The sequence below is a fragment of the Ranitomeya imitator genome, chromosome 5 (assembly GCF_032444005.1).
Source record: "Ranitomeya imitator isolate aRanImi1 chromosome 5, aRanImi1.pri, whole genome shotgun sequence".
Classification (NCBI taxonomy): Eukaryota; Metazoa; Chordata; class Amphibia; order Anura; family Dendrobatidae; genus Ranitomeya; species Ranitomeya imitator.
In genome coordinates, this window is record NC_091286.1 from 171550765 (window position 1) to 171571333 (window position 20569).

Consider the following 20569-nt stretch of genomic DNA (forward strand, 5'->3'; position numbering starts at 1 on the left):
GTGGAAATCTGTGCTTTGGTCTGAGGAGTCCAAATTTGCGATCTTTGGTTCCAACCACCTTGTCTTTGTGCAACGCAGAAAAGGTGAACGGACGGACTCTACGTGCCTGGTTTCTACCGTGAAGCATGAAGGAGGAGGTGTGATGGTGTGGGGGTGCTTTGCTGGTGACACTGTTGGGGATTTATTCAAAATTGAGTGTTCAAAGCAGTCATCAAAGCAAAAGGTGGCTAGTTTGGAGAACCTAGAATATAAGACATAATTTCAGTTGTTTCACACTTTTTTGCTAAGTATATGCTTCCACATGTTTTAATTCATAGTTTTGATGCCTTCAGTGTGAATGTACAATTTTCATAGTCATGAAAATATAGAAAAATCTTTAAATGAGAAGGCGTGTCCAAACTTTTGGTCTGTACTGTATCTGCTACCTCTGATCTGACGTTTGGGAGAAGAGTGTTACAACAGTGATCCCTCCCTAAAAGAGAATACAAATCACTGTAACTCTCTCGTGGTACCGTCATGTATGATGGAAAAACACGGTTATTACATACCTGGTAATGTGTTTTTTCATGAGACATGACAGCACCCTTATATTCCCACCCTGTTCATCACGTCATTAGTTGGGTCCATTATTAGTATTATACACTTCCTCGGGTGTTGGTATTTAGAATTGTAAAGGATGTATTATTTATGTGTACACTAACCTGCTGAGTTCTTCTTGTAAAACAACTGATGTGGGGAGAGGAGCCGCCCCTTTTATCTTGAAGGTTTCTTGTCCTTCAAGGACGGATCCCCTCTCTCGTGGTGCCGTCATGTGTCATGAAAAAACACATTACCAGGTAAGTAATACCCGTGTTTTTTCTTTTCCAGCAAGATGGTGCTGCCTGCGCAATAGTAGCTATCTGATCTCTATACACACCGATAGGTGCTATTGCGCAGGTGCGGCGGGTGCCATTTTGAAATTGTATTAAAAAAAAAAATCTTGCTCAATAACATCAAGAACACTTATTAACTGGACACTGAACATGCGATTATGCTGCGATTTTTCTTCTTATTACCGTGGGAAAGTTTCTGAACATTTTCCCACGCTGTCAAGTTCACCGCATCAGGTGGGGAGTTTGCGCATGCTCAGTGACTACAGCTGACGTCACTGAGGCTGCTCAGACTCCCCGCCTGACCTGAGGTGAACTTGACAGTGTGGTAAAATCTTCAAAAACGTTCCCACGCTAATGAGTTCAGGCGGGGAGGCTGCGCAGGCAGCTTTTCACTCATTCCTCCGTGGTTTACAGCCCGGCCGGTAGCATTAAAACCGCTCCGGGCTGTAAACTATTTAACCCCTTGAGATGGATTGCTGCATGGGACTTGACTGTTTGGCGGACAGGTATGGGATATTGTTTTTTTATTTTGCGGAAGAACGAGGCCTTCGCTTGGATTGAGAGTGCAATAAAAGATGTTAAATCTGTGTTTCATTATTTCATTAAAAGACTTTATTCTTAATGTATGTGTGTATTTTTAACCTTTTCATACCATTGGATTAATAATGGATAGGTGTCTTATTGACACCTCTCCATTATTAACTAGGCTTAATGTCACCTTACAATAGCAACCACCACAGGGCAATGGGAAGAGAAAGGCTAATTGCTGGAATAGGCGCATCTTAAAGATGTGCCTTTTCTGGGGTGGCTGGGGACAGATTTTTTTAGCCATTGGGGGGGGGGGAGCAATAACCATGGTCCCTCTCTAGGCTATTAATATCTGCCCTCAGTCACTGGCTTTCCCTCTCTGGTGGAGAAAATTGCGCGGGAGCCCACTCCAGTTTTTTCCGTGAATTAATCTTTTAATTTAATACTTTCCGCTCCAAAATTTTACACACGCAGCATTTTGCAGACATTATCATCACTATCCCTGTTGGGGCTCATAATCTACATTCCCAATCAGTATGTCTTTGGAATGTGGGAGGAAACCGGAGTACCCGAAGGAAACCCACGCAAACATTGGGATAACATGCAAACTCCTTGCAGATGTTGTCCTACGCGGGATTTTGAACCCAGGACTTTAGCCCTGCAAAGCTGCAGAGCTAACCACTGATCCTTCGTGCTACCCTATATGTTTGCATGAATATTTGAGGCAATGGATCCATTATATGTCCATTTTGCAAGCCAGCAAGAAAATCTCGCCATACGGATGTCACACAGACTTTAATGAGAAAAAATTGCATCCTCTCATTGCACACGAATGACATACGGATCACTGTTGGGGAACATTTCTACAACTCGGCCGTGAAAATCAGACTTTTTTTATGCATTGTGTGTGACGCAGGCCTAATCAGTATAACTGCACCGACGTGAATCTGTGGGTAGGTTACTGTGCACAATACTGCTGATAGTCAGGTAGTCATCTAGAATTGCGTTCCCAGAGGTGTGAGCACTAATTGGCTGCTTTGCCTTTACTCTGTTGTCATCCCTAACCATTTCAATCTGGTTGACGTCTGGAGATTATGTATGTGGCATAGCACTATATCCATTTATTTATTGGTTACATAGCCCTTGCATAATCTAGATTTGTGTTTTGGGTAATTATCCTGTTGCAACAGATTGTCCCAGTAACCTTATAAACCAACCTGTTTCTTCTTCTGAAGTAGAAAAAGCTGCCCCTGTGCTCAAGTGAAACAAATAACTACATCTGGTGGGTTCTCTGCCCTACACTACAAAAAAATATGCAACTGCCCTTGGCTCACACCTCACTAGCTATTTTAACTCTTTAGGAAATGGATGCACACCTGGTACAACCACCCCTTATGGCCCTAATAACTATCAGGCCATGTTCACACGTTGTGGTTTTTACCGCGGATCCGTGGTCCTTTTGACGCTGTGGATCTGCAGCAGTTTTCCATGCGGTTTACAATACCATGTAAACCTATGGAAAACCAAATCTGCAGTGCACATGCTGCGGAAAAAAAGCGCGGAAACGCAGTTGTTTTTTTCCGCAGCATGTCAATTCTTTGTGCGGATCTGCAGCGTTTCTGCACCCATTGACTTGTATTGAGTCGGGCACTTCCGCAGCAAAACCGCAGATGTAAAAAAAGATCTGTTTAGCTGCGGGTGAAAACGCTGCAGTTCAGGAGGGGGGAAGAGTGTGGGCGGTTACTGTGTGTGTCTGTGTGTGCAGGCCTGCCGGGGGTCCGTCCGGCCTGCTGGGGGTCTGTGCGGGCTGCCTGGGGGTCTGTACAGGCCTTTTGGGGGTCTGTGCGGGCCTGTCGGGGGTCTCTGTGTATGTGTGTGTACAACAATGACAGTGATTGACACATTAGCCAATGATGGGACAGTAGTAGTCCCATCATCCGGCTAATGTGTTGAGTGTAAAAAAACAAACAAAAAAAAACACAAACATATAACATAAAACCTATAGCATACAACATGTAACATACAACATATAACAGTACATACAACATATAACATAACATACAACATAACAGTACATACAACATATAACAGAACATACAACAGAACATGTAACATATAACTTAACAGAACATACAACATATATCAGTACATACAACATATAACACATAACCGAACATATAACATAGAACATATAACAGAACATATATATATATATATATATATATATATATATATGTATATATGTATATATATATATATATATATAGTCTAAGGGGTACATCCGTCTGTCTTTTTGTCTGCAACTTCCGTCACGGAAATCCCGCGTCGCTGATTGGTCTCGCCAGCTGCCTGTCACGGCTGCCACGACCAATCAGCAACGGGCACAGTCAGATTAGTCCCTCCCCTACTCCCCTGCAGTCAGTGCATGGCGCCCGCATACTCCCCTCCAGTCACCGCTCATACAGGGTTAATGCCAGCGGTAACAGACCGCGTTATGCCGCGGGTAACGCACTCCGTAACCTCTGCTATTAACCCTGTGTGACCAAGTTTTTACTATTGATGCTGCCTATGCAGCATCAATAGTAAAAAGATCTAATGTTAAAAATAAAAAAAATAAAAAAAACCTGCTATGCTCACCTACCATAGTCCGACGATGCGCTCGCGCCTGCCGCCAGCTTCCTTTCCCAGAGATGCATTGCGAAATTACCCAGAAGACTTAGCGGTCTCGCGAGACTGCCAAGTCATCTGGGTAAGTTTGCAATGCATCCTGGGAACGGAAGATGTCGGCAGCCGCACGCGCATCATCAGAAGTTCTGTGGATCCCGGCGGGTGAGTATATAACTATTTTTTATGGTGCTCACACTGCTAAATACTATGTGGGCTGTGTTAGATACCGCGTGGCTGCTATATACTGTGTGGGCCGTGTTATATCCTACGTGGGCAGTGTTATTTACTGTGTGGCCTATGGCCTATATTCACGCATCGGGTATTTTACCATATGTATATATGTATATAGCAGCCACATGGTATATACCACAGGCCACGGTATACTACGTGGCCTGTGCTATATACTATGTGGCTGCTATATACATATATACATACATATTCTAGAATACTCGATGCGTTAGAATCGGGCCACCATCTAGTACAACATATAACAGAACGTACAACATATAACAGAACGTACAACATATAACAGAGTACATACTCACCATCACTTGTCACTTTGATCCCCGAAGCCAGTGTCACCTGTAAAAAATATTAAAATAATAAACAAACACTGTACTCCCTGATCCGCAGATATCCAATTAAAACGAGTGTCCCACGACGATCTTCCGTGGAGAGCAACAGCATTAGCTGATGCGACCGCTCTCCAGGGGCTCCAGGAATACAATGATGGAAGGTATCCTTCCGCACTGTATTCCTCCACCACTGTAAAAAATAGTCCCTAGTCTCACTTGTGGCACTGCTGTGTGAGAAAGTTCCCAGGCAGCAATGCCATAAAATGAGACCCTGAACTCAGGTAGCCTCTTCAGTGATGCACTGCATGAGCCATTGTCTTCTGTCAGTGTGTCACTGAAGGTCTATAGAGCAGTGACATCACCCGATGTCACTGTTCTATAGGAGAGATCGTCGTGGGACACAAATAATTAATTGTACTATGGCGGAAAGTGAGTATACGGTTGGTTTATTTTTAGTTTTTTGCAGGTGATCGAGTATGGCAAGTATAGTTAAATTAAGAATATTAGAATACTTTTTTTCTGGCTGTGTCTTTATTTTTTTTTTTAAAACTCTTTCATTACTATAGGGTTCATAATGGGTAGGCGTCTTATTGACGCCTCTCCATTATTAAAGGGAACCTGTCACCCCCAAAATCGATGGCGAGGTAAGCTCACCGTCATCAGGGGCTTATCTACAGCATTCTGTAATGCTGTAGATAAGCCCCTGGTGTAACCTGAAAGAGGAGAAAAAGAGGTTAGATTATACTCACCCAGGGGCGGTCCCGCTGCGGTCTGGTCAAATGGGTGTCTCAGGTCCGCTACGGCGCCTCCCATCTTCATTCCATGACGTCCTCTTCTGGGCTTCATGCCGCGGCTCCGGCACAGGCGTACTTTGTCTGCCCTGTTGAGGGCAGAGCAAAGTACTGCAGTGCGCAGGCGCCGGGCCTCTGACCTTTCCGGTGCCTGCGCACTGCAGTACTTTCCTCTGCCTTCAACAGGGCAGACAAAGTACGCCTGCGACGTGAAGACCAGAAGAGGAAGTCATGGAATGAAGATGGGAGGCGCCGAAGCGGACCGGAGACACCCATTTGACCAGACCGCAGTGGGACCGCCCCTGGGTGAGTATAATCTAACGTCTTTTTCTCCTCTTTCAGGTAACATCGGCGGCTTATCTACAGCATTACAGAATGCCCAGCCACGTAGTATATTGCCCAGCACAGAGCCACGTAGTATAGAGACTTAAAATACAAATAAACATACTCACCTTCCGAAGGCCCGTTGAAAGTCCTGCTATACTCGCCCTCCGCCGCCTTTTTCGCTCCTCTGGACGCTCCCGGGACCACTCCATTGCAAGCGCCAGCTTCCGCTCCTAGGGCTTGTGTAAGCAGGACCTATGATGACGTCGCGGTCACATGACCGTGACGTCAAGGCAGGTCCTTGTCGCACACCAGCCCTGGGAGCGGAAGCTGGCGCTTGCAGTGGCGCGGTCCCGGGAGCGTCCAGAGGAGCGGGAAAGGCGGCGGAGGGTGAGTATAGCAGGTTTTTTTTTTATTAAATTATTTTTAACATGACATATTTTTACTATTGATGCCGCATAGGCAGCATCAATAGTAAATAGTTGGGGACACACAGGGTTAATAGCAGCGGTAACGGAATGCATTACACCGCGGGCCGTTACCGCTGCCATTAACCCTGTGTGAGTGGAGGGGATCACGGAGCGGGCGCCGGGCAGTGAGTGCAGGGGAGTAGGGGAGGGACTAATCGGACTGTGCCCATCGCTGATTAATCGTGGCAGCCATGACAGGCAGCTGCCGAGACCAATCAGCGAACGAATAACCGTGACAGACAGACAGACGGAAGTGATCCTTAGACAATCATGTAAATAGGTTATCACCTCTACACTAATAACTTTTATACCAGCATCCCACTCTTCAAATCCCTCTCTGCGCGAGGTACCACAGCCTGTGGTACTGTCCGCAAAAATTAGAGAGGCCTCCCGAAAATGCCACTTGGGCATAGTAACATAGTAACATAGTAACATACATAGTAACATAGTTAGTAAGGCCGAAAAAAGACATTTGTCCATCCAGTTCAGCCTATATTCCATCATAATAAATCCCCAGATCTACGTCCTTCTACAGAACCTAATAATTGTATGATACAATATTGTTCTGCTCCAGGAAGACATCCAGGCCTCTCTTGAACCCCTCGATGCAGATGCTCAGAAGGGGTGACAGCAGAGCCCAATGCAGCGACCACCTGCTGGTAGTCAAGGACAAGAGGGATGTCCTTCTCTTGACCACCATACACGGTCATGGCAGCGCCCTCAGCACTGTACGAGGTGCCTCTGCACAGGTCTGCCGACCGGACTGTGTACTCTGTGGTACAACAAAAACATTGGGGGGGGGGGCGTTGTTCTCTCTGATCAACTCCTCCAACCGAGCAGTGCTTTGAGAAAGACCAAGGTGTGGTACAAAAGGCTGGCCATGCACATCGTACAAATGGCAATGCTCAGCGCTTTCCTGCTGTCACAATGTGCACACCACACCAGTACGTAATACCTTCAGTTCCAGGAGGTAGTGGTTAAGGTCCCGATATTTGGCCCTAAGGAAGGAGGGGCCCCAGTACTTCCGGAACCGAAGGTGCTTGTATTGTACCAGGTTAGCATTTCCAAGTGGTGGTCCCGCAAACTGGAAAAAAAGGTAAGGCGCAAAAAAGGTACAGAGTGTGTTACAAAAGGGGAATACGCAAGGACACTATTTATCAACGCGACACATGCCCCGAAAAAAGATTTTTCACGGATGTGTTGTAAAAAGGGAATAATAAAAAAAAGAAAGGATAAAAAAGTTCTTGCCAAAAATGAGCGCTGGTGCTAATCGGTGGTATACGTCTGATCGGCGGCTGTAGGACTCACACACTGGTGCAAAGGGGGTAGAGAAAAAAATTGTTTGTGGAGAGAAAAAAAAAGTTGTGGAAAACAGTGAGCACAAGTGCGTACCAGTGATTTGTGTCACTGATCGACAATTAGCAGCTGCAGGATGCACGTACGGTGCAAAAGAGTGGGGTGGAAAAGACAGGAACAAAAATAAGACCTGGAAAACCGCGAGCACAGACGTTGATCAGTGATTTGCGTCACTGATCAGCGTTTGGCAGCTGCAGGATGCACAAAAAAAAGAAAAAACCTGCCAAAAATCGAGCGATCAAGTACTAATCAGCGCTCGGCTGCAGAAGGGAGGGGGGGCAGAGATTGGGGTGGATTAAGAAAGATCCGGCAAGGATCAGGAACTCTTCTTCTTTTCAGCAGAAAAATGAGCACAGGCAACAGCAGCTATTGTGATATCACAGTCTTCTGTGGCACCTGTACAATCCGCAGCTAGTATGAGGAAGTACAGGGCAGTCACTGCCAGGTTACAGTGCGTCTGTGCGCTCTGTTGTGCGCTCTGTTGATTGCACCATTCAGAACAGGCCTTGGTGATCCAGACATTGCTAAGCCCCAGCTTATGTTCGGTGCTCTTATAGCACCAAGCATAGGCTGGACATCAGCGTTTCAGGCAATCTGATTGCGTGAAACACTGAGAAATGCTGCAAATGGCTGTTCCAGGCTGAGAACCACTAGTGACTGAGCTTCTGCGAGCGCAGCATCAGTGACCGATGGTGACATCATCGAGGTTACTTCCAGTCACTGAGGCTGCATTCCCAGACGGCAAATGAACTGCGGTGACCTCAGTGTTGGCAGGGATCTCACTGAGGTCACCGCAGTTCAGCCCTGCTGGGAACCAACATATGGGGTATCAGCGTACTCAGGACCAATAGCACAACATCTTTTGGGGTCCAATTTCTCCTGTTACCCTTGGGAAAATAAAAATATTGGATCTGAAGTAAAAAAAAATTGTGAAAAAGAGTTAAATGTTCATTTTTTATTTTTTTAAACATTCCAAAAATTCCTGTGAAGCAGCGGAAAGGTTAATAAACTTCTTGGTTTTCCGCACCTTGAGGGGTGCAGTTTTTAGAATGGTGTCACTTTTGGGTATCTTCTATCATATAGACCCCTCAAAGTGACTTCAAATGTGAAGTCCCTAAAAAAAAAAAAATGGTGTTGTAAAAATGAGAAATTGCTAGTCAACTTTTAACCCTTATAACTCCCTAACAAAGAAAAATTTGGTTCCAAAATTGTACTGATGTAAAGTAGACATGTGGAAAATGTTACTTAAGTACCGTATTTTGTGTGACTTATCTCTGCGATTTAAGGGCATGAAAATTCAAAGTTGGAAAATTGCAAAACTTTCAAAGTTTACTCCAAATTTCTGTTTTTTTCACAAATAAACGCATGTTGTATCAAAGAAAATGTTACCACTAACATGAAGTACAATATGACACGAGAAAACATTCTCAGAATAACTGGATCCGTTGAAGCGTTCCAGAGTTAGTTACTACCGCATAAAGTGACAGTGGTTAGAATTGTAAAAATTGGCCTGGTCTTTAACGTGCAAAACACCCTTGGGGTTAAAGCGATAATCATTCAAAGTTGGAAAATTGCAATTTTAAAAAAAAAAATTTGTGAAGTCTTTGATATTTTTATAAATAAACACAGAAAATATTGACATAAATTTACTATTATCATAAAGTATAATGTCACAAAAAAAATCTCAAAATCAATGGGATCTGTTGAAGCGTTCCAGAGTTATTACCTTATAAAGTGACAGTGGTTAGATTTAATAAATGTTGCCCGGTCACCATGGGGTTAAGATGAAATCATATCCAGCCACACAGCCAGGCTCTGATTTTTTTTTTTTTTATACATTTCTAGTGGTTTATTATACAACTACTGCACAAACCTTTTACACCAATATTTTTTCATAACAGATAACTACTGAAGAGATTCAGAATGAAGTATGTGATCAGGATGAAACAGGGAAAGTAATGAAAGTTTTACTGTAAATTTAATTTTTACCTTAAATTGTGTGATTTAAATGATCGTTAATAAAAATTTTATTTTGCAGCAGCAAAACACACAAAAGGTAGAAGCGAGTAAAGTACCAGAATATATAAAAAAAGCTGCCAAGAAAGCCGCAGAATTTAACAGCAACTTAAATCGTGAAAGGATGGAGGAGAGACGAGCTTATTTCGACCTACAAACACATGTGAGATGAGCTTTTATTTTAAAAATGTGAAATTTGACTAATTATAAATAGCTTGGCCTATAAAATCTACTCTTTTTTCACTCTGTACGAAGCCAAAAAAAGCAGCACAACTTTGTAAAATTTAGATAAGTCATCAGATTGCACATTTTAAGGTATCCTTTTTTCAACTTTTTATGACCTTGTACATGCCCATATGCAGCTTACAGGAGTTGATCCTATTGACAGATTCCCTTTGAGGGTATGTGCTGCAGGTTAAATGCTGCGTACTTGTGCAGCATCCAACCTGCAGTGTCCAGCTGTTACAGCATAGTGGATGGGTTTTCAATAAATCCCGTGCACAGACGCCTGCAGCTTGTGGAGACGGACATGCGGCGCATCTCTCCAGACGGCAGCGCGTCTATTTATCTTGCAGAGACGCAAGCCTAAGCAAGATAAATTTCACCCATACAATGTATTGGATGCAGTGAATCCACACAGTTCAGTGAACACATGCTGATTCACCTGTGTTCAATAGACGGCAGCACATTGAACGCTGTGGACATGTGCTGTATCCAAAGCGCTGCAAAATCCTGAACGTGTGCACATACCCTTAAAGATAACCTTCCACCACTTTTAAAAGCTACACTGGCCACATCATACTGAAGTGCTTGAAGATCTGAATAAAACACATTTTTTATTTTTCAACTCTGTTGCGGAGACATTAGCTTGCAAACCTTATTGCTAATTTCCAATATAACCAAAGGGGCATTAACATAGATTCTTCACGGGGGGCGTTTACTTTTTACCCTTCATGATGTTGCCCAGTCATAAACAGAAGGGTCATACAGGGTTAAAAAGAACATGTCAGAAGCATTTTGCTTTGTAAATTGCAGACAGAGCCATAGTAGTGCTGTAATAATGATAAAAATGAATAAATCAGTTTTGTGGTTCTTGAGTAATGAGTATTTAAAGCTTTTCTGTAGTCATGTCTTTTTGCATCAGGGCGGGTCTATGAGCAAAGTCTTTTCTTAAGGTACCGTCACACTGAGCAACTTTAGAACGATAGCGATCCGTGACGTTGCAGCGTCCTGGATAGCGATATCGTTGTGTTTGACACGCAGCAGCGATCAGGATCCTGCTGTGACATCGCTGGTCGTTGCTGAAAGTCCAGAACTTTATTTTGTCGCTGGATCACCCGCTGACATCGCTGAATCGGCGTGTGTGATGCCGATCCAGCGATGTGTTCACTGGTAACCAGGGTAAACATCGGGTTACTAAGTGCAGGGCCGCGCTTAGTAACCCGATATTTACCCTGGTTACCATTGTAAGTGTAAAAAAAAAAAAAAAAAAAAAAAAAACACTACATACTTACATTCCGGTGTCTGTCGCGTCCCTCGCCTTCAGCTTCCCTGCACTGTGTCAGCGCCGGCCGTAAAGCAGAGCACAGCGGTGACGTCACCGCTCTGCTTTACGGTCGGCGCTTACACAGTGCAGGGAAGCTGACGCCGGGGGACGCGACAGACACCGGAATGTAAGTATGTAGTATGTTTTTTTTTTTTTTTTTACATTTATAATGGTAACCAGGATAAACATCAGGTTACTAAGCGCGGCCCTGCGCTTAGTAACCCGATGTTTACCCTGGTTACCCGGGGACTTCGGCATCGTTGGTCGCTGGAGAGCTGTCTGTGTGACCGCTCTCCAGCGACTAAACAGCGATGCTGCAGCGATCAACATCTACACTACAGCCCTACACTACAGCCTTGCAGCGCAGCACTACAGCCTTGCAGCGCTGGAGTCCTGGGTTCAAACCCCACTAAGGACAACATCTGCAAAGAGTTTGTATGTTCTCTCTGTGTTTGCGTGGGTTTCCTCCGGGTACTCCGGTTTCCTCCCACATTCCAAAGACATACAGATAGGGAATGTAGATTGTGAGTCCGTCGGGGACAGCGAAGATAATGTGTGCAAACTGTAAAGCGCTGCGGAATATGTTAGCGCTATATAAAAATAAAGATTATTATTAGATTATATCGCTGCAGCATCGCTTAATGTGACGGTACCTTTAGGGTATGTGTCCACGTTCAGGATTGCATCAGGATTTGGTCAGGATTTTTCATCAGTATTTGTAAGCCAAAACCAGGAGTGGAACAATTAGAGGAAAAGTATAATAGAAACATATGCACCACTTCTGCATTTATCACCCACTCCTGGTTTTGGCTTACAAATACTGATGAAAAATCCTGACCAAATCCTGATGCAATCCTGAACGTGGACACATACCCTTATTGTTTTGGCCCCTCCGGCTGCCTCTGTTTGAATGACTGGTCTCTGATCTGTCAGTCACCTGTCTCTATCTTAAATATTGGTCCTGCGCAGTAATGTTTGTCTCCATAAAGCACTGAGTCTCCCACAAAAGGGCGGGGGCACATGCGGGTAGCATCTACAGTTGTGGCCAAAAGAATTGACACCCCTGCAATTCTGTCACATAATACTCAGTTTCTTCCTGAAAATGATTGCAATCACAAATTCTTTGGTATTATCTTCATTTAATTTGTCTTAAATCAAAAAACACAAAAGAGAATGAAGCAAAAAGCAAAACATTGATCATTTCACACACAACTCCAAAAATGGGCCAGACAAAAGTATTGGCACCCTCAGCCTAATACTTGGTTGCACAACCTTTAGCCAAAATAACTGCGACCAACCGCTTCCGGTAACCATCAATGAGTTTCGTACAATGCTCTGCTGGAATTTTAGACCATTCTTCTTTGGAAAACTGCTCCAGGTCCCTGATATTTTAATGGTGCCTTCTCCAAACTGCCATTTTTAGATCTCTCCACAGGTGTTCTATGGGATCCAGGTCTGGACTTATTGCTGGCCACCTTAGAAGTCTCCAGTGCTTTCTTTCAAACCATTTTCTGGTGCCTTTTGAAGTGTGTTTTTGGTCATTGTACTGCTGGAAGACCCATGACCTCTGTGGGAGAACCAGCTTTCTCACACTGGGCTCTACATTATGCTGCAAAATTTGTTGGTAGTCTTCAGACTTCATAATGCCATACACACGGCCAAGCAGTCCAGTGCCAGAGGCAGCAAAGCAACCCCAAAACATCAGGGAACCTCCGCCATGTTTGACTGTAGGGACTGTGTTCTTTTTCTTTGAATGCCTCTTTTTTTCTTCTGTAAACTCTGTTGATGCCTTTGCCCAAAAAGCTCTACTTTTGTCTCATCTGACCAAAGAACATTGCCAAAACTTACCTGAAAAAGCCTAAAACGTTTTGGAAGAAACTCCAGCCTGGCTTTTTTATGTCTCGGGGTAAGAAGTGGGGTCTTCCTGGGTCTCTCTTACCATACAGTCCATTTTCATTCATACGCCGACGGATAGTACGGGTTGACACTGTTGTACCCTCGGACTGCAGTGCAGTTTGAACTTGTTTGGAAGTTAGTCGAGGTTCTTTATCCAACATCTGCACAATCTTGCGTTGAAATCTACTGTCAATTTTTCTTTTCCGTCCACATCTAGGGAGGTTAGCCACAGTGCCATGGGCTTTAAACTTCTTGATGACACTGCGCACGGTAGACACAGGAACATTCAGGTCTTTGGAGATGGACTTGTAGCCTTGAGATTGCTCATGCTTCCTCACAATTTGGTTTCTCAAGTCCTCAGACAGTTCTTTGGTCTTCTTTCTTTTCTCCATGCTCAATGTGGTACACACAAGGACACAGGACAGAGGTTGAGTCAACTTTAATCCATGTCAACTGGCTGCAAGTGTGATTTAGTTATTGCCAACACCTGTTAGGTGCCACAGGTAAGTTACAGGTGCTGTTGATTACACAAATTAGTGAAGCATCACATGATTTTTCGAACAGTGCCAATACTTTTGTCCACCCCCTTTTTTATGTTTGGTGTGGAATTATATCCAATTTGGCTTTAGGACAATTCTTTTTGTGTTTTTTCATTTAAGACAAATTAAATGAAGATGGTAATAATAACAAAGAATTTGTGTTTGCAATCATTTTCAGGAAGAGACTGAGAATTATCTGACAGAATTGCAGGGGTGTCAATTATTTTGGCCACAACTGTAAAAGTCTATACTTATGCTCAGCCTGTGCATGCGTAGCCAGAGGAACTGTGTGGTAGCACGCATAAGAGAAGACCTTAAACATCTCGCTGATCTTCTAGGCACGGTGGACAGCGCATGCGCAGATTAAGGATTGGTATAGACTTTTCTTAGGAGACCTTGGCTGGGTTCACATGTAGTATAAAAAGTAGTCAGTTTCATCCAGAAAATTCGGATAATATTCTTTTTTTTTTCTCACTTGTCATCTGTGTGCAGACTGTGTGCAATCAATTTTTTTTTTTTTTAACTGAAACATTTATTAATAATTTACAACACCGTATACAGTTTTCTATGTTAGGCTAGTTTCACATTTGCATTACAATCTGCAGCGATTAATCCGCAACCTCAAGTGCACGAAAAACCACATGCAAGCGCGTACAAACGCAGCGTTTTTTAGACGCATAAGGTAACGCATGCGGTTAAAAAAATGCAGCGTTTACACGCTTTTTTATGCGTTTTGCATGCGTTTGCGTTTTCTGTTCGCATGGTGGAAAATTTAACAGGAGAAAAATCTAGATAAACAGACACCGCCAATGGGACTTGTTATGAACAGGTGATTCAGAACCACAATGGACCTAGTGGTTAAGAGCACACAAAGTGACCTGATAGTTACTAACATAGGACGAGCTCTGAGACGTGGGAACTCTGCTGACCGCAATTCCTAATCCTATCATACCACACTAGAGGTAGCCGTGGATTGCGCCTAACGCTCCCTATGCAACTCGGCACAGCCTGAGAAACTAGCTAGCCCTGAAGATAGAAAAATAAGCCTACCTTGCCTCAGAGAAATTCCCCAAAGGAAAAGGCAGCCCGCCACATATAATGACTGTGAGTTAAGATGAAAATACAAACACAGAGATGAAATAGACTTAAGAAAAGCGAGGCCCGACTTACTGAATAGACCGAGGATAGGAAAGATAGCTTTGCGGTCAGCACAAAAACCTACAAACAACCACGCAGAGGGGGCAAAAAGACCCTCCGCACCGACTAACGGTACGGAGGTGCTCCCTCTGCGTCTCAGAGCTTCCAGCAAGCAAGAGAAACCAATATAGCAAGCTGGACAGAAAATATAGCAAACAAAAGTAACACAAGCAAAACTTAGCTTATGCAGGGCAGACAGGCCACAAGAACGATCCAGGAGAAAGCAAGACCAATACTGGAACATTGACTGGAGGCCAGGAACAAAGAACTAGGTGGAGTTAAATAGAGCAGCACCTAACGACTTAACCTCGTCACCTGAGGAAGGAAACTCAGAAGCCGCAGCCCCACTCACATCCACCAGAGGAAGCTCATAGACAGAACCAGCCGAAGTACCACTCATGACCACAGGAGGGAGCTTAACCACAGAATTCACAACAGGGACTACAGTGGGCGTGTATTATGGGATATCTATATATAGACCCTTGGACTGCTGAAATCTTAAAAGTTTGCTACTGTATCCTGTGTCATGATGGATCTTCACATGGAGAGTTTTTATTTCAACCTGGATATAAGCATCAAGCTGTTTCTTGCCTGTGCGTTTGCTTGGGAGCAACAAAGAAATAGAGAATGACAGAGAAGGATACGGCGTAGGCATTTTTTGAGACACCCCATTATTGAACTCCGGGAGAGCCGTGGAGCCTACCACACGCTATATGGTAAGCTTAATGCCAACCCGGACAATTTCCTGGAATATACCAGGATGTCTCAAGACTTTTCTCTAGTCTCCTTCCACGACGGCATACGGAGGTTGCCTCTTTGCCCTAATGGGGAACAGGAAATACGGAGAGGTTAAAAGGCCCTCCCACCTGCCAGTGTCTTTCCTGTTCCCCATGGGACAGAGAGGTTCCGTGTACTGTGGTGGCCGACGACTACAGGACCTGACTGGGCTTTGCCTCTCTAAAGCTGGGCAGCATGGGTCGTGTCTCACCTCCCTCGTTGTGCTGCTCCCGTCGTGCCGCTTTGCGGTGTCCTCGGGATCGTTCCCGTGCCTTCCCGCACCCCCTAGAGGGTAAAGCAGGCCAGTGATCCCGACCGGAGTCCTCTCCGAGCTCTCCGGTCTCCTCTCCCTCTGCGCGCTCTGCCGGCGTCCAGGAAGTGATCGCGCACGTAACTTCCGGTCTCTTCTGCCGCTCAATGCAGCACTTCCGCCGGCGGCACCTCGTGCAGTACGCTGTTCCTCCACCCGGGACCATGAAGGGGAGGAGGGAATCATCCTTCGCTGGGGGCAGGATTTTTACTACGGTATAAAAAACCTGCCTGAAACCATCGCACATAAGACTGTCCTGATGGAAGGCAGTACCTGCCCTGCGCCTGCAGAGCCCAGCGCTGCCCATGCCACAGTAAGTGTTGCAGGGACTGAGATCTTTAGATAGGTGACCTAGGGGATCTTTATTTTTCTGACACTTCGCTCCCTCTCGTTGTAGGGAGACAAGTCTACCCTAAAACCTCTATTAAAAGGAAATGTGCTATCTGCAATATTAAATTGCCCCCATTATGGAAGAAAAAACTCTGCAGATCATGTACTGACAAAATAGTCAGAGCAGAGCAACTTTCCCTATTGGAAGAAATCCGCACTCTAGTCAAGCAAGAGGTGCAGTCTTCCTTGGCGGCCTTTACCCCTCCACCCCCACCACCACTTTCTCCAGCAAAGAAAAGAAAAATTCAGGATGAGGATTCTGAGTCTGAATCAGACCTCTCCTATGCCTCAGGTAGACGGGAAGAACCTATGTCCCCTATGACCTCTGAAACTAGGGGAAACGTGTAGGATTCCTGGTACACTCTAATATAACTGACATGATTAACAAAGAGTGGGAACTGCCAGAAAAACGCCTCAGCATACCCTCTGAGATGAAACACAGATTCCCCTTAGAAGGAGTTTCGGCCAGATGGGATATTCCCCAAGGTTGACTCACAAGTGGCAAGAGTGGCAAATGGCAAAAAGAATGGCTCTTCCATTCGAAGACTCCTCACAATTAAAAGATCCAATGGACAGGAAAATAAAGTTTATTGAAAAAATCTTGGGAGACTTCTACGGTAGCCCTTAATGCCAATATTGCTTCAACTTGTGTAGCTAGAGCCCTTTTCCACAACGGATGCCAGCAAGAGAGGCTGGGGGGGCCATGATAAACGATGCCCCCTTCCAAGGTCTCTGGGACCGGGCAACAAGCAGAAAGTCATCCAACTACAGAGAACTAAAAGCTGTAGAGGAAGCCCTTCTAATAGGGGTTCATCTCATCAGGGGATATCACGTTCGAGTATATTCGGACAATATGACTGCAGTTGCCCACATCAGACACCAGGGCAGTTCAAAGAACAACAACTTAAGGAACATATCCACCCAAATATGCTCTTGGGCAGAGAGATACAGTTATATGAAAAAGTTTGGGCACCCCTATTAATCTTAAGCTTAATGTTTTATAAAAAATTGTTTTTTTTGCAACAGCTATTTCAGTTTCATATATCTAATAACTGTTGGACACAGTAATGTTTCTGCCTTGAAATGAGGTTTATTGTACTAACAGAAAATGTGCAATCTGCATTCAAACAAAATTTGACAGGTGCATAAGTATGGGCACCCTTATGTTCTTGTTTTAAATACGCCTACCTACTTTTTACTGACTTACTAAAGCACTTTTTTTGTTTTCTAACCTCATTGAGCTTTGAACTTCATAGCCAGGTGTATGCAATCATGAGAAAAGCTACTTAAAGTGGCCACTTGCAAGTTGTTCTCCTGTTTGAATCTCCTCTGAAGAGTGGCATCATGGGCTCCTCAAAACAACTGTCTAATGATCTGAAAACAAAGATTATTCAACATAGTTGTTCAGGGGAAGGATGCAAAATGCTGTCTCAGAGATTTAACCTGTCAATTTCCACTGTGAGGAACATAGTAAGGAAATGGAAGAACACAGGTTGTAATAAGATTATGCTAATGTTCTATGGAGACCGATGATGTGAGTCAGAATGACGACAAACACAGTATATCACAGTTCAAGATATATATATATATATTGTAGGAAGATGAACTTCAGATAACTGATGCAAACTGCAGCTTTACAGATAAGCAAGTAAACAGTCTCAAGAAAATGCAGATATTAGAAGTACAGACCGAGGGTGCAAGTACAAGTCCAGCAATGCAGTATCCAGAGGTCAGAGCCTGGGCTGGCTCCTAGCAGAGGGGCAGACCGTAGCAGAGGTGGGTGCAGAGCAGGTAAAGAGTAACAGAGTCTTTCCGGTGGTACGTAGATCCAGAAGCAAGTGGGGTATCCCGAGGAGTAGAAGAACAAGCAGGTTGCAAGTCCTTGAGCTTGGCAGCAAGTGAGATACAAGATACACAAGCAAGGTATAGTGTGCAGAGTTCCTTTATATATGCAGTAGACAGGAAACAAGGAGTATCAGACAGGAAACAAGATGGCCCCCATGAAGCCAGCCACTCCATCTTGGGTAAGGGCAGAATCCAATAGAACTAAGGGCAAAAACAAAAAACAGGTATGCAGTCTCAGTCCTTACACAGGTACAGTTCTTGTTAAGGCCAGAAGTGGCAGGCCAAGAAAAACATCAGAAAGGCAAAGAAGAATAATGGTGAGATCAGTCAAGAACAATCCTCAGACCACCTCCAGAGAGCTGCAGCATCAACTTGCTACAGATGGTGTCACTGTGCATCGGTCAACTATACAACGCACTTTGCACAAAGAGAAGCTGTATGGAAGAGTGATGCGAAAGAAGCCGTTTCTGCAAGCACGCCACAAACAGAGTTGGCTGAGGTACGCAAAAGCACATTTGGAGAAGCCAATTTCTTTTTGGAAGAAGGTCCTGTCGACTGATGAAACCAAGATTGAGTTGTTTGGTCATACAAAAAGGCATTATGCATGGTGGCCAAAAAACAAAATTCCAAGAAAAACACTTGCTACCCACAGTAAAATTTGGTGGAGGTTCCATCATGCTTTGGGGCTGTGTGGCCAATGCCGGCACCGGGAATCTTGTTAAAGTTGAGGGACGCATGGATTCCTCTCAGTATCAGCAGATTCTTGACAATAATGTTCATGAATCAGTGACAAAGTTGAAGTTACGCAGGGGATGGATCTTTCAGCAAGACAATGATCCAAAACACCGCTCCAAATCTACTCAGGCATTCATGCAGAGGAACAATTACACTGTTCTGGAATGGCCATCCCAGTCCCCAGACATGAATATCATTGAACATCTGTGGGATCATTGGAAGAGGGCTGTCCATGCTCGGCGACCATCAAACTTAACTGAACTGGAATTGTTTTAAGAGGAATGGTCAAAAATACCTTCATCCAAGATCAGGGAACTCATTAAAAGCTACAGGAAGCGACTAGAGGCTGTTATTTTTGCAAAAGGAGGATCTACTAAATATTAATGTCACTTTTCTGGTGGGGTGCCCATACTTATGCACCTGTCAAATTTTCTTTGAATGCAGATTGCACATTTTCTGTTAGTACAGTAAACCTCATTTCAAGGCAGAAACATTATTGTGTCCAACAGTTATTAGATATATGAAACTGAAATAGCTGTTAAAAAAAAACAATTTTATAAAACATTAAGCTTAAGATTAATAGGGGTGCCCAAACTTTTTCATATAACTGTATCTACTATCTCTGACGGCAATTCACCTGAAAGGCTCTTCCAACACCCAGACCGACTATCAGTCATCTTCATCACCGCACTTCTCATGATGTTGCCTCATTCGCGCCACCAGGCCTTGCATCTCTTTGTTGCATCGTTTGCATTTTGCACGCATGCCTGCCTTAACGATAGGCGAAGGAGCTTCATTAAAATATTCCCAAACTGGGTCTCTTTTACGGCCTGCTGCCATTATAAGGAAAGAATGTAATAAACCTCAGATCGTACACACAAACAGATCCAGACTTGTCTGTCTGTGGCTATGCTGCAGTATTGTGCTCAAAGTTTCACTTTTATTTTCTTGTCTGCTTGCCCTTCCTCCTCCTCACACTTAGATTCACATTCTTCTTGTGCAGATCTATTCCACTCCAAACAATCAGAAACATATTGTCTAACTTCTTGGACTTGGCACTGAAGGGGTTGATTCTGTATTCATAGGTTTGTAGAACAATAGGATTAAGGTCTTTTTCTCAACTCTGTTCATGTTATAACATTTTGCCGTGAAGAAGAGGCTGGGACCTCTGCGGAGTCAAATTCAGTTAGGTAGAAACTTTGATTTAAATCACTGATTTAAATCAAGCCTTACTGACTAGTGATTTAAATCGTGATTTAAATCAGTTAGATTTAAATCAAATCCACCCTAGCAAAAAGTACTATTGCTAACTGGATTAAGAAAGCTATAGCGGAAGAATATCTTGCTCAAAACAAGACACCTCCAGTGGGGATAAAGGCCCACTCGACCAGATCTACTTCAGTCTCCTGGGCAGAAAGAGCAGGTGCATCAGCAGAACAAATCTGCAGGGCAGCTACATGGTCTTCATTACATACCTTCTCCAAACATTATAGATTGGACATAATGCCCAACAAGGATTTAGTCTTCGGCCGGAAAGTTCTCCAGGCCGTTGTCCCTCCCTAGCGCCAAATTAATTGGTATTCCTCCGTATGCCGTCGTGGAAGGTGACTTGAGAAAATAGAAATAGACTTACCAGTAATTCGGTTTCTAGGAACCTTCCACGACGGCGGTAGTTCCCTCCCTATATCCTGGATAAAAATCGGGGATTCAAGGTAAACCGGTGCTATGGTTTTCA

At 44.1% G+C, this 20569-nt stretch overlaps 1 protein-coding gene across 4 annotated transcripts in view; it reads left to right on the plus strand.

The window, feature by feature from the left end:
* Positions 1–20569, plus strand: part of PHF10 (PHD finger protein 10) — a 307704-nt gene that overhangs the window by 107348 nt on the left and 179787 nt on the right. Inside the window, exons 6-7 of one of the 4 annotated variants that reach the window (XM_069769323.1) lie at positions 9485–9538; positions 9625–9762. In XM_069769323.1, coding sequence (XP_069625424.1) covers positions 9485–9538; positions 9625–9762 — 192 coding nt within the window. Of the gene's footprint in view, positions 1–9484; positions 9539–9621; positions 9763–20569 lie in introns of all 4 variants that reach the window. The other 3 variants (XM_069769322.1, XM_069769324.1, XM_069769325.1) reach the window with 3 other exon arrangements.